At 51.3% G+C, this 11,786-nt stretch overlaps 1 protein-coding gene across 1 annotated transcript; it reads left to right on the forward strand.

The window, feature by feature from the left end:
* Positions 1-2,576: 2,576 nt before the first annotated feature.
* Positions 2,577-7,196, forward strand: RPL19 (ribosomal protein L19). The gene is made up of 6 exons (XM_045986580.1): positions 2,577-2,665; positions 3,600-3,706; positions 5,257-5,379; positions 6,020-6,140; positions 6,535-6,645; positions 6,991-7,196. Exons 1-6 carry the CDS (start codon positions 2,661-2,663, stop codon positions 7,112-7,114), a joined length of 591 nt encoding a protein of 196 aa, XP_045842536.1. The 5' UTR covers positions 2,577-2,660; the 3' UTR covers positions 7,115-7,196.
* The last annotated feature ends 4,590 nt before the right edge of the window (positions 7,197-11,786 follow it).

Genomic DNA, 11,786 nt, shown 5'->3' on the forward strand with positions numbered 1-11,786 from the left:
CCGCCGCCTCCTCCGCCCCTGAAGTCTAAGCATCTCCCCCCGCCCCCTCCGCTCCCACCTGCCCCTCCCTCCCTCCGCCCGCCCTCCCTCCCTCCGCCCGCCCCGGCCCCGCCCCTCGCAGCCCCTCCGCGGGCTCCGCACAGACAATAGGAGGGCGGCCGGAGGGAGGCACGCCCCTCCCGGTTCTGGAGGTGGGTCAGCGCCAGCCCCCAACTGGCCTGGGGTGAGAGCGGTCCACTCTGGGTCGGGGGGTCGGGAGGAAAGTGAGTCCTGGCCTTGGGGCAGGGACCGGGGACCGCGGTTTACCGGTGGATGCCGAGCGCCGCTGGAGGTGAAGCATGGATTGGCAGCCCCCCCCACTCGCCCCACGCTTCCGTCCCAAACCCGCTCTCCCTTCGCTGGTCTGCCCATTCCACTCCAGTGTGGGCCGCCGGAACTTCCCTCGTTGATCCTGGGACCCGGCTTTAACTCCTTTCTCCCCAGTGTGGTCACAGGCTGCCTTGAACCAAACAGAAAGGCCCCTCTGTCTCCAAAAGGACGATGCCCTCCGGAGGTGGAGGCAGAGTCTGAGACCGAGGCTGAGGCTGGGGTGATGCGAATGTCCAAAGGGAGTCCCAACACAGAGAGCAATAAGAAATCCCAGGGACCCAGGAGTCCTTCTGGCTTTGTCCCTCATATCCCCCTAGGCCCTTCCAGAAGGCAAGGTGCCCGTTTCTTGGAAGAGAGAGGAAAAGGGAGGGAGAAATGTGGAGCTGAGAGAGTGGCTTAAATCAGATCTAGAGACTTTTGACCTAGAATTGCTCCCCATTCATCTTTGATTTGGGGTCAAATATCCAAGGCCTGGATCCCACCCACCACCACCTATGGAGAGAAAAGGAGTAAGGGACTCTGGCAAAAACTCTGGTATTAGGGCACCTGCCTGGCTCAGTCCCTTGAGCATGTGATTCCTGATCTCAGGGTGGTGAGTTGGAGCCCCACCTTGGACATAGAGATAAGTTAACAACAACAGCTCTGGTGTCCATTTGGTTCAGGCTTACTCAGTCATGTGGCCCTGGACAAGTCACTACACTTCTATAAAATGGGGTTGCTGGTACTGTATTGTCTTTGTCTCCCAGGATTATTAGGAGGATGAAGGAAAATGAAATCAAATGATGGACTGCTCGGGTGTTTGGAGATGCTGTAAGGCGCTGAACAGAAGTCTCAAATGGCAGGAGGAATTATTACCTCTCTACCCCTTGCCCTGGTCCTCAAAGAGGGAAGATGAGAAGCAGAATGGACAAGCTTTGCCCAGGTTCAGTGACCCTAATATAAAGCCCAGCCTGCTGCCTCCTAGTAGAGGAGAGACTGTGGAATACACTGATTCCTCTTCACCCTGGGTTCTACAAGAGGATGGCCAGCTTAAATTGTTTCTCTGATCCCATTACTTTGAGGGAGAATAAGAATGAAGTACATCAGCACTGTGCTATGAAGAGATCCAACCCTGAGTAGGGTTTCCATCTGTCCCTTGGGCACAAGAGAGCCTGGTATGACAGAAAAGTCATGGATATTGAAGTCAGAAAGACCTGGATGTTCAGTTTCTGCTACCTCAGGACTCAGCTGTAAAATGAGGATGACACTATCCGTGTTGTTTTTAAGACGTGGCATGAATTTTGCTTTGCTCCACCTCCTCTCTTTGCTCAGCTCCGTTTAGCAGCCATTAAAGTTCGAGTGATGGAGATGGGTGCTCAGCCAGAGCCAAACAAGGAGATAGAGCTGGATTCAGATCTAGGTTTCTTGAACCCCAGAATATTCTCTTTAGGTTTTTGCATTGGATGTTTCAGAGCAGGAGAAAAGAACTGTGGATGACTCTGTCATCCCATTTATTTTAACCTTCACAACTATCCATTCAGTCAGCCAATGCACTATTTCTCAAATGCTTACTATGGGCAAAGCTCCATGCCTCCTGTGGCACATACAGCGAGAACCAAACAAGACTGGTTCCTGTCACCAAGGAGGTGGTCTTAACATCCTCTTTTGCAAGTTAATTCATGTGATCTTCACAAAAGATGACACGAATATTAGGATTAGGTACACTTTTCAAAGGAGTGGACTAAACCGCTAAGAGATTAAGGACCACAGTGGAGCAAAAACAAACTATGGCGAACTATCCCGTGCTGCAGGAATTCCCACTGTACGGGGAGAGTGACTAAAAGGTTGCTCTTGACTGATATCTCCCCTCGTTGTCTTCTCTTACTCTATTCACTAATATTTTTTGGCTAAGAAAACATCACCCCAGACAATCCACACCGCCAGCAAAGCATAGGCCACTCCAGCAAAACTACGTCGGGCCTGCGCAGTCCAGCCGTGACTTCCGGCTTCCACTACCCACGTGATCAGATGCCCTTGCTGCGCATGCCCAGTAGGAAGTCGGACCATACCACTTTGCCCCCACCGAAAAGACCTATTTCTCCATCTTTTGAGTTTAAAACCGATTCCTGAGATTAGGATTACATTATCTCGGTTTTCACAGAGAATAAGAATAAGTTTAGCGTGGTAGGGGATGCCAGGATGGGCGGGGAATGCGGGTGAGAGCGGAGCAGGGGATGGGCTCTCCCCTTCACAGATAATGGGAGGATCCCGGACCAAGTGAGGTCTTTCCTTTCGGCGCTGCGGCCGCAGCCATGAGGTGAGGGCGCGCGGGCCTCTGATTTTGGTTGATCCGCGGTGCCAGCGGATGGCAGGACTTGCTTCCGTGGCTTCGGGTGGGAGAGATGAGGTGGGGGCAGCCCTGAAGCAGCCGGTCCCGAAGCTTGGGGTGGGCCGGAGCGTCCTAGGTCCCGGTCTCCAGGGGAGTGGGGCCGGGGGGGGGGGGGCGTCCCGAGAACGCTAGACCGCGGGCAGGATAGACCCCGCGCCCCATATGGTTCATGAGCGACTTTTGCGCGGACAGTGGAAGGGCCGCGGCAGGGCCTAGGCTGTGGCCCCCTTACTCGCTGGGCGCCCCGGAACGGAGCCGAGCTCTGCTTCCATGTGACGTAGGGCCGGTCTCGCGTAGGCCTCGGGCCTCAGACTGCTTAGAGTGAGGCGATCCCTAGCACTTTAAAGCCTTCCGCCCCGTGAACGGTTCCTAAGAAAACCAGGCTACCGGAATGTAAGCTTGTTAAGAAAATTCCAAGGTTAGCTGAATGTAAGTTTGTTACTGAGATAAGACGAGGAAAACGAGCCCAAGAAGCAAAGGATTAGAGAGCAAATCAGATCCTCTGGCCTCGGATTCTTAGACTTCAGTCTCAGCAGAAAGGGCGTAAGGCCGCTCTTCGTCCAGTTTTATCCCTTAGCCTCATTTTGCAGAGGAGAAAACTGAGGCAGAGAAGTTATGCATAGCTTGGACTTTGTTCTCATTCCAGGGCGGCCAGTTGCCCCTGCAAGGAATGCACAGCACAAAAATCTTGCTATAGGAAAGACTCTTAATATGGTGGTGGAGGGCGGGATGTTGTCCTAAATATTGAGTGCTTACACGCATCAGTTCCTGTGTTCTATTTTTCACAACATTAAAAGATTGGAAGGCAGGTCTTGCTGGGAAAGGGCTTCCAGGGCTTGATAATGTTTTCTGTTTGTCACAGTATGCTCAGGCTTCAGAAGAGGCTTGCCTCCAGTGTTCTTCGCTGTGGCAAAAAGAAGGTCTGGTTGGACCCCAACGAGACCAATGAAATCGCCAATGCCAATTCCCGTGAGTTCTTGGGGTCTTCATCACCCTACTGCTTTCTCATCCTTCATGAGATGAAAGATGTCACGATTTTATCGACTTAACAACTCTACGAAAGCTCATAGTCTGGGGTCTTCTAAAAGGGAGGGTCCCAGAAATACAGTAGAGATTCTCTACCTGCCATTTGCCAAAATGACAGGATGGAAGTTTTATTTATTTATTTATTTATTTATTTATTTATTTGACAGAGAGAGAGAGAGGGAGAAACAGGCTCCTCACTGAGCAGAGAGCCTGATGCGGGGCTCGATCCCAGGACTCTGAGATCATGACCTGAGCCGAAGGTAGAGGCCTAAACCACTGAGCCACCCAGGCGCCCCGACAGGATGGAAGTTAATGAAACAACCCAGTGTTGTATTAATGATTATTGCTAACGTGGATATTGTTTTATAACTACGTGAAGGATTTATGAGGAGATGGTACAGGGACTGGGAGTAGAGATGGCCAAGGAAATGACGAAGGGTGGACTGGGAAGACCTGGGACCTAGGGCTTTAGTAATAAGGCCTCTTGGCACACAATTTTTCAGGGCAGTTAAACAGATGTTAGTAATGCAGGTAGCGACCTATCTACATTACTTCCATGTAATGTTACAGAAAAAGGTTCAGTCATCTTTGTTAAAGAAGTCAGGCGGGCTTTATTCGGACCGTTCACTCAAGTATAGAGACCACTGCACTGGAATCTTACGGTGCGGGGGTGTGTGGTAGATGTTGCACTCCGGTCTGAGCATAGCGTGTCCAAGTGGGAATTTTATGGCCAAGGTGGATGGTATGAGGGATAGAAGATGACTAAGAGGAAACCCTAATGGTAAAGGGCTGGGGGTGGGGCAGGGGTGGTGGGATTTTGGCTAGACCTAACAGGATTGTTGATAAAGATAGGCTGGGATGGTCAGAAGTCACCTGGGAATTTTGGTGGATGGGGAACCTAATCTTTTATCAAATGTAGGGGCTTGTGCCTAAATTGACTTAGGCAGGGTTCTTACAACGACTAGAATTTATTTTTTTTTTTTTAAGATTTTATTTATTCATTTGACAGATCACAAGTAGGCAGAGCAGCAGGCAAAGGGTGGGGGAAGCAGGCTCCCTGATGAGCACAGAGCCAGATGCGGGGCTTGATGCCAAGTAGGCAGAGAGGCAGGTGGAGAGAGAGGGGAAGCAGGACCCCCACCGAGCGGAGAGTCCGATGCGGGACTCAATCCCAGGACCCTGAGACCATGACCTGAGCCGAAGGCAGAGGCTTTAACCCACTGAGCCACCCAGGCGCCCCATACCTGTAAATTCTTGATCACACATCCTCAAATACATAAATTTGTGCTGTAAAACATCTAGAAGAATAGAAGTTTTTTGTTTTTTAGCAAAAGAGAAATAAGCAGAAGTTCCAATATTTGTACCATTTTTGAGACCACTGGGTCAGGGATGTGAGTGATGTCTCTGGCCTATCTTGTTCGGACTCTGGGTTATGACTGGCATTTTGGGAGCTAGGCCCTACCTCACTGACTATAGATACATTGTTTTCCCAGGTCAGCAGATCCGAAAACTGATCAAAGATGGGCTGATCATCCGGAAGCCTGTGACTGTCCATTCCCGGGCTCGGTGCCGGAAGAACACTTTGGCCCGCCGGAAGGGCAGGCATATGGGCATTGGTAAGTGTGTTCTTCCTTTTCTCTGAGACTTAAATTAGAGTTGTCTAAGTCTAGACTGGGATATATCTAGGATCTTTTTCTTTCCATTTTTGTCTTCTCATAAGGCCTCTTACTCCATGATATTACATGTATTTTCTCTGTGTGCAACTCAGAAAGTTTACAGTAGTGTTGGAGTTGAAAGTATTGGTAGAAAGAGGTCACGTTTATTGACTACCTATGAATATTTATTGAGTACACTATGCCAAGGATTCTATTGGGTACTTGAAAATGTGGTCCAGTAAGTCCTAAGAGCACTTTCTAGGGTTAGGATGATTTAGGGAGATGAAGGTCACAGGTTTAAAGCCCCTTCTAGCTTCCCATAGTGCCATGCTGCATACCCTGTCCTGGGCACATTCTGCATGAAGTGGAGTAATTGCCTTGTTGGTGCTGCCTTAAAATGAACAAATGAAAGAAATGCTTAGGGTCATCATCTGTAAAATGAAAATATGCTACTGAAAATGGGATCCAGTACTTGGCACATGACAGCAAATTGTCAAGTGTTGAAGACATTGGCAGCTGACCTTGTGACCAAGCAGCTGACCCTTGTAACTGACTCAAGATCCAGTGGCACTGCAGTAGGCTTAGCTCCTCTTCCCTGCAGGTAAGAGGAAAGGTACTGCCAATGCTCGAATGCCAGAGAAGGTAACCTGGATGAGGAGGATGAGAATTCTGCGCCGGCTGCTCAGAAGATACCGTGAATCTAAGAAGATTGATCGCCACATGTAAGCACACCCTCTTCTTAGGGCCACGGAGACCCATTTGATGGTTTGACAGCTTGTTCTCTGCACAGACCCACCAACTGTCTCATTGGCCTTGGGGAGGGAGCCATGTGTCTTAGGCCTTTCAAAGAAAGTTGTTCCATTCTGTCCTGTGTCTTCTCTCCGTCTCCCCCCCAGATCCATGTATGATATCAGGATAGCCCAAGAATTGAACTTAACTTGCCAGGCAAGCTCTTCTTTCTAGAAATTGCAGAGAAAGTCTTGGTTTGGGGGAAACCGTCCCCGCAGAGTAGAGGAGAGGAACCCTGGATCCTTAGGGACCTTATACAGAGGGGCAGATGCTGGGCCAGCCTCTGCTCCCATCGCTGAGCGGAGCCTCTGAACCTTGATCCTGCAGGTATCACAGCCTGTACCTGAAAGTGAAGGGTAACGTGTTCAAAAACAAGCGGATTCTCATGGAACACATCCATAAGCTGAAGGCAGACAAGGCTCGCAAGAAGCTTCTGGCGTAAGTTTATTCAGAAATTGGCCTCTGTCATGGGGGCAGGATCTTTGATCTTTATTATAAGGGTTGTTCTGAGGCCTTTAAAATACACTGCTGCCTGATTCTGACTTACACCCAGTCTGTCCAGAAAATAGCTGTTGAGTTAGAAATCCATGCTCCTCTGTGCCGTACACCACCTACCCTCATTGCAGGGTGGGGGCTGTGGCTTAGTTGAAGCAGGAGTGCGTGGTGGACCCAGTGACTCATTCCTTAAGCTGACTAGGCTCAGAGGGAGAAGTCTGGGCATGTGTTGCTGTCTTCCCAGCAGCTCGTTTATTCTCAGACTGACCCATCTTTTCTGTCATCCAGTGACCAGGCTGAGGCCCGCAGATCAAAGACCAAGGAGGCTCGCAAGCGCCGTGAAGAGCGGCTCCAGGCCAAGAAGGAGGAAATCATCAAGACTCTGTCCAAGGAGGAAGAGACCAAGAAATAAAACCTCCCTCTCTTTTGTCTGTACATAGTGGCCTCGGCAATAAGACAGATCAGTTATTCAATAAAACAAACTTTTATCTGCCTCTCTCCGCTTCCGAAGTTTCTGGCTGCTTGGTGGGTCTTCACTATTGAGAGAATCAAAACTGACTGCACACTGAGGATTGGGGCACAGGCCCTTTGTGGGATGCCTGTTGATGTCTTCCTTGGCTCCTGGCCTCTGGTTGTGCTTGTGTGCATTTATGGGAGAGATGGGGTTTCTCACCTTGTTTTAGTTGGGTAGAGGGCTGATCTGAAGGGAGGGAAAGAATGACTTCTACTCAAGTCTCCAAAATCCTGTGCTTCAAAACTGCCCTTCTGGGCGCCTGGGTGGCTCATTCGGTTAGGCAACTGGCTTTGGCTCAGGTCATGATCCCAGGGTCTTGGGATCAAGTCCTGCCTCAGGCTCCCTGCTTAGCGGAGAGTCTGCTTCTACCACTGCCCCTTTTACATCTTGTATGCTCGGGCTCTCTCCCCACAAATAAAATCTTAAAAACAAAAACCTTGCTCTTCACAGCAGAAAGTGGGTAACAGGTCAAAAGTGGTCCCAAATGTTGATTGGGAACCAACAGAAGTCTTGGTATCAGCTGTCAACATTGTTTAAAAAGCATTGAGAAGGGGCTCCTGGGTGGTTCAGTGGGTTAAAGCCTCTGCCTCCGGTTCAGGGGGTGATCCCAGGGTTCTGGGATCCAGCCCAGCATTGGGCTCTCTGCTGGGTGGGGAGTCTGTTTGCTTGTGATCTCTGTCAAATAAATAAATAAAATCTTAAAAAAATAAAAATAAAAAGCATTGAGACTGCATGTATTTCTCAGCTGTTCCCTGGGGTCTGGGGCAAGGGGATTTCAACTACCAATAGCCCAGAAGCTAATGCCATCTAGACTTGACTGCCGACCCCTCCGGAAGCTGCCCAGATGGCCTTGAGCGTCCCAATTTCTAGACCTTTTCTTTCCTGCCAAGAGGGTTTTTAGGGGTGCCTGGTTACCTTAGAAGAACATGCACTTGGGTCACCTGAGGGGGCTCAGTCAGCGAAGTGTCTGCCTTTGGCTCAGGTCATGATCCTAGTGTCCTGGGATTGGCCTGCCTCAGGCTCTCTGCTCAGTGAGGAGCCTGCTTCTCCCTCTCCCTCTGCTCCTCTCCCTGGCTCATCCTGTCTCTGTGTCTCTCTCGCTTGCTTTGCACTTTCTCAAGTAAAATCTTAAAAAAAAAGAAAGAAAGAAAATGCACCTGAGGCACCTGGGTGGCTCGGTTGGTTAAGCAACTGCCTTCAGCTCAGGTCATGATCCTGGAGTCCCAGGATCAAGTTCTGCGTCCCTCTCCCAGCTCCATAGGGAATCTGCTTCTCTCTCTGACCTTCTCCCCTCTCATGTTCTGTCTTACTCGCTCTCTCTCAAATAAAATCTTTGAAAAAAAAATGCACCTGATCTTGGGGTTCTGAGTTTGAGCTCCAGGTTGGGTATAGAGATTACTAAAAACTTAAACGTTTCTTTGGCTTCTATCCATTACAAACGGCACAAAGGAAAAGGCTTTTCACAGCAGAAATTGGAATAAACACTTGTTGAAGCCATGGTTGCTTAATGAATTTGTTAATTCATTGCTTAATGAGTTGTATCCGCTTTAACAATCAGGAGTAAGTTTTATTTTGCCACTTAGCCAGTAGTGATGACCACCAATACATGTTTCGGTGAAGGATCTGCTCTGCGAGTCCTGGTCTGTGAGGCACTTGGCATTGACATGGGTTCTCTAATCCCCAGAACATTGTAGTTATTTTCCATTTTGTAGATGTGGGAAGCAGTGAGGTGATGTGCTGTTCACACAACCTGCATGCTGGGGACAGGAAAATGGATTCAAGATGTTTAGAAAGTAAGATAGGACTTGGTAGACACTGTGGGGGCCAAGGAAGAAGTGGCTTGATCCCCAGGCCTCAAGCTTTGCGGGACTGGGCAGGTGATGCCTTTGGTGGTCAGGGAGGAACCAAGTGAGTTAGGGAGAATGGCTAGAAGAGCTTTGCATATATGGAGTGGGGTCGCAGTTTGAAGGACAGGTGTTCAGGTGGGAAGTGTCAGTTAGCCAGTTAAATACAGGGGTGTCAGAGGTCTAGGATGGGGAGAAAAGTAGTAGAGAAAGGGTCCCCTTCTTTAGTCCTCAGCATAGCTAAGTGCATGCCTGTCCTAGTTTCCTCCCTGCCCCGCCCCGACCCGTTGGGGACTTGAGAGGATGTGCTGGGCAGATGCTTCCATCTGCACGTGCATGGGGAAGACAGGACTGATATGTTCTTGGAGACACCACACCCCCTCTCCTACCCGGCCTTCAGTGTCCTCATCCAGTCCAGACAGGGTGGGGCAGGTGGGTGGCCCAAGGCAAGGCAGCTCAGACTCAGAAAAATCCAGAGGATCTTCACCACCGCTCACGTGCATCAGAACGGGATTTTTGGGTTCCCTGTCGCCACTGTAGCAGCCTGTGTGAACTATATCCTTTTTTTTTTTTTGAACTATATCCTTTAGTTTGTGCTGTCATCCACGTTGGGGGGAGGCTGCGGCCTAGAAGGGGAAAGACCTTCACCAAGCTTCCGGCTTGGATCATAGGATACCTCCTTCCCAAGCATGGCTGGACCACCAGAGGAAGGGCATAGTAGGCCACCCTCCTTCCACTACCCCCATCTCTCCTCCCCTCTTCCAGGCAGTGGAGGGATGACCGGAAGGAGAAGGTTACCACAGGGACCCTCCACCAGGCTTCCGGGGCTTGCAACTCGAAGCCAGTTTCCCCTCCTGACCAGGAGATGGCGCTGTTCTCCCGCAGGTTGCTGGAGGGGTAGGATACCGGCTCATTTTGAGGGTTATTTTGGAAGTAGTTGGGGTGGGAGAGAAGGGGTCTGGGTTTTAGGAGCCTATCTCTTGGGAAACCTCGGGTTTAGTCACTTCTTTCTGGAGCTCACCGCAGACCTGGAGGTTGCTTCTTTTTACCATGGGCCTCCAAGCCCTTCCCAGAGCAGGGTGGGGGGGGGGCGGCCTCAGCAGGCAGAGCCCTCAAAAGTAATCGCTGGAACTCGTCCAGGTCCTGGAGCCTAGGGACATTCCAATGGAAAGATAGGTCCATCCTCTCAAAAGCGTAGGACTGGTCCCTCCACATAGTTCTGCATATCGTTTAAAGGGGCTCATGGCCCTCAGGTAAAACCTCCCTGAGAAGTCTAATTCCATTTCTGGGGGAGGAAACTGAGGCCTGGAGAAGCCAAGGACTCCCCAGGATCTCAGCATGGCATGGACACCAGCACCTACTGTTGATCCTCCTGACGTGGGAGGGTGTGATTCAGAGCAGGCAGCCACACAGGGACCGGGCCTGCAGCTGCTGCAGGGCCACATGCGCTGGAGAAGGGGGCTGGGGTCCTTGGACCCCTTCCCAGTGCTCTCTCTGAGGCTGAGAGACTGAGACCCCTAGGCCAGCTCTCTGCCAGCCCAGGGAGGCCAGAGGCTGGACGTCCACTGCTGCCTCCCTCGCACTCCTCGGCAGAGGTCCCCAGCCTGTCCTAAGCATTGGGGTGGCATGTGTTGAGGATGGGGGGCGGTGAAGAAGGCCGACAAGGCTAAAGGGAGTGGGACTAGCAAGATGGGTGAGGTTGCACAGAGGGTCTCCCTCTGTCTGTGCCCCCCCCACCTCTGGTATCCATCTCTCTGCTCTTTTAGGCCTCTTGTCTCTGGCTTCCAGACTCCCCCTCTTTTGCATCTCCCCGAAGTCTATCCACAGACCATCTATGCCAGGTTAAGCGCAGGCTGAGGTGGAGGGAGGGAGGGAGGGCATGCGTGGGTCAGACAATAGAGCCAAACGGGGAGCAGGCACCAGCAGTTCCTGGACATCCTCTGCCCGAGGCCAGGGGTATCACTGGCCCAGCCACCCCCCAGAATGGCACAGAGGAGGGCAGAAGCTATCGTGGGGGCACCAGCTGTTCCCCACCCCCAGGCTGTGAGCGTGTTGGTAGTGGTTCAGCCACCCGAAAAAGCTGCTGTACTCAGCAGTGCGGCAAATGGGCTGGGGAGGAGGCGGGGGTCCAGGCCAGCTGCCGGCTGGGGGCAGGCACAAGCGGAGTGTGCAGAAAGCTTGGCTGAAAGGCTTTCCCTCTCTCCAGCGGGGTAGTTTTGGTTCCCCGGAGCCCCTGGCTCAGCGTCTCGGAGTGTCTGTTTCCATCTTGTTGTTTTTAGGTATCCAGGGACCCAGGTCAGGAGAGAGCTGAACTGGGAGGCAAGAGACATGGTTTCTGAGACTGGCTTGCTCACCAATTTGCTGGTTGACCTTGGGCAAGTTACTGATCCACTCTGGGCCTCAGTGTCCCTTTGTATAAAAGAGGCAAGGCAGGGCTGGGTAGGTTCTATGACCTTGAGTATGCCCCCTAATAACTCTGTGCCTCAGTTTCTTCATCTGTGAAAAGGGGAGAGCGCCCCTTGCCTTGCTGGGTCATTGAGAGTATTACATAAACTTCCTCGCATGGTTCTCCAGGCACAGCAGGTGCCTCTTTAGCCGAGTTCTCCTCTCTTGAAGCCCCTGGACTGGGTTTGTGACCCCTTTTTTCATACCCATTACCAGGGGTCCTAGAAAGGAGAGGTCATCCTTCCCCTCCCACTCACCCACCAAGCTCTAGGGCCTTCCCT

The sequence above is a fragment of the Meles meles genome, chromosome 18, assembly GCF_922984935.1.
Source record: "Meles meles chromosome 18, mMelMel3.1 paternal haplotype, whole genome shotgun sequence".
In the NCBI taxonomy this organism is placed as follows: Eukaryota; Metazoa; Chordata; class Mammalia; order Carnivora; family Mustelidae; genus Meles; species Meles meles.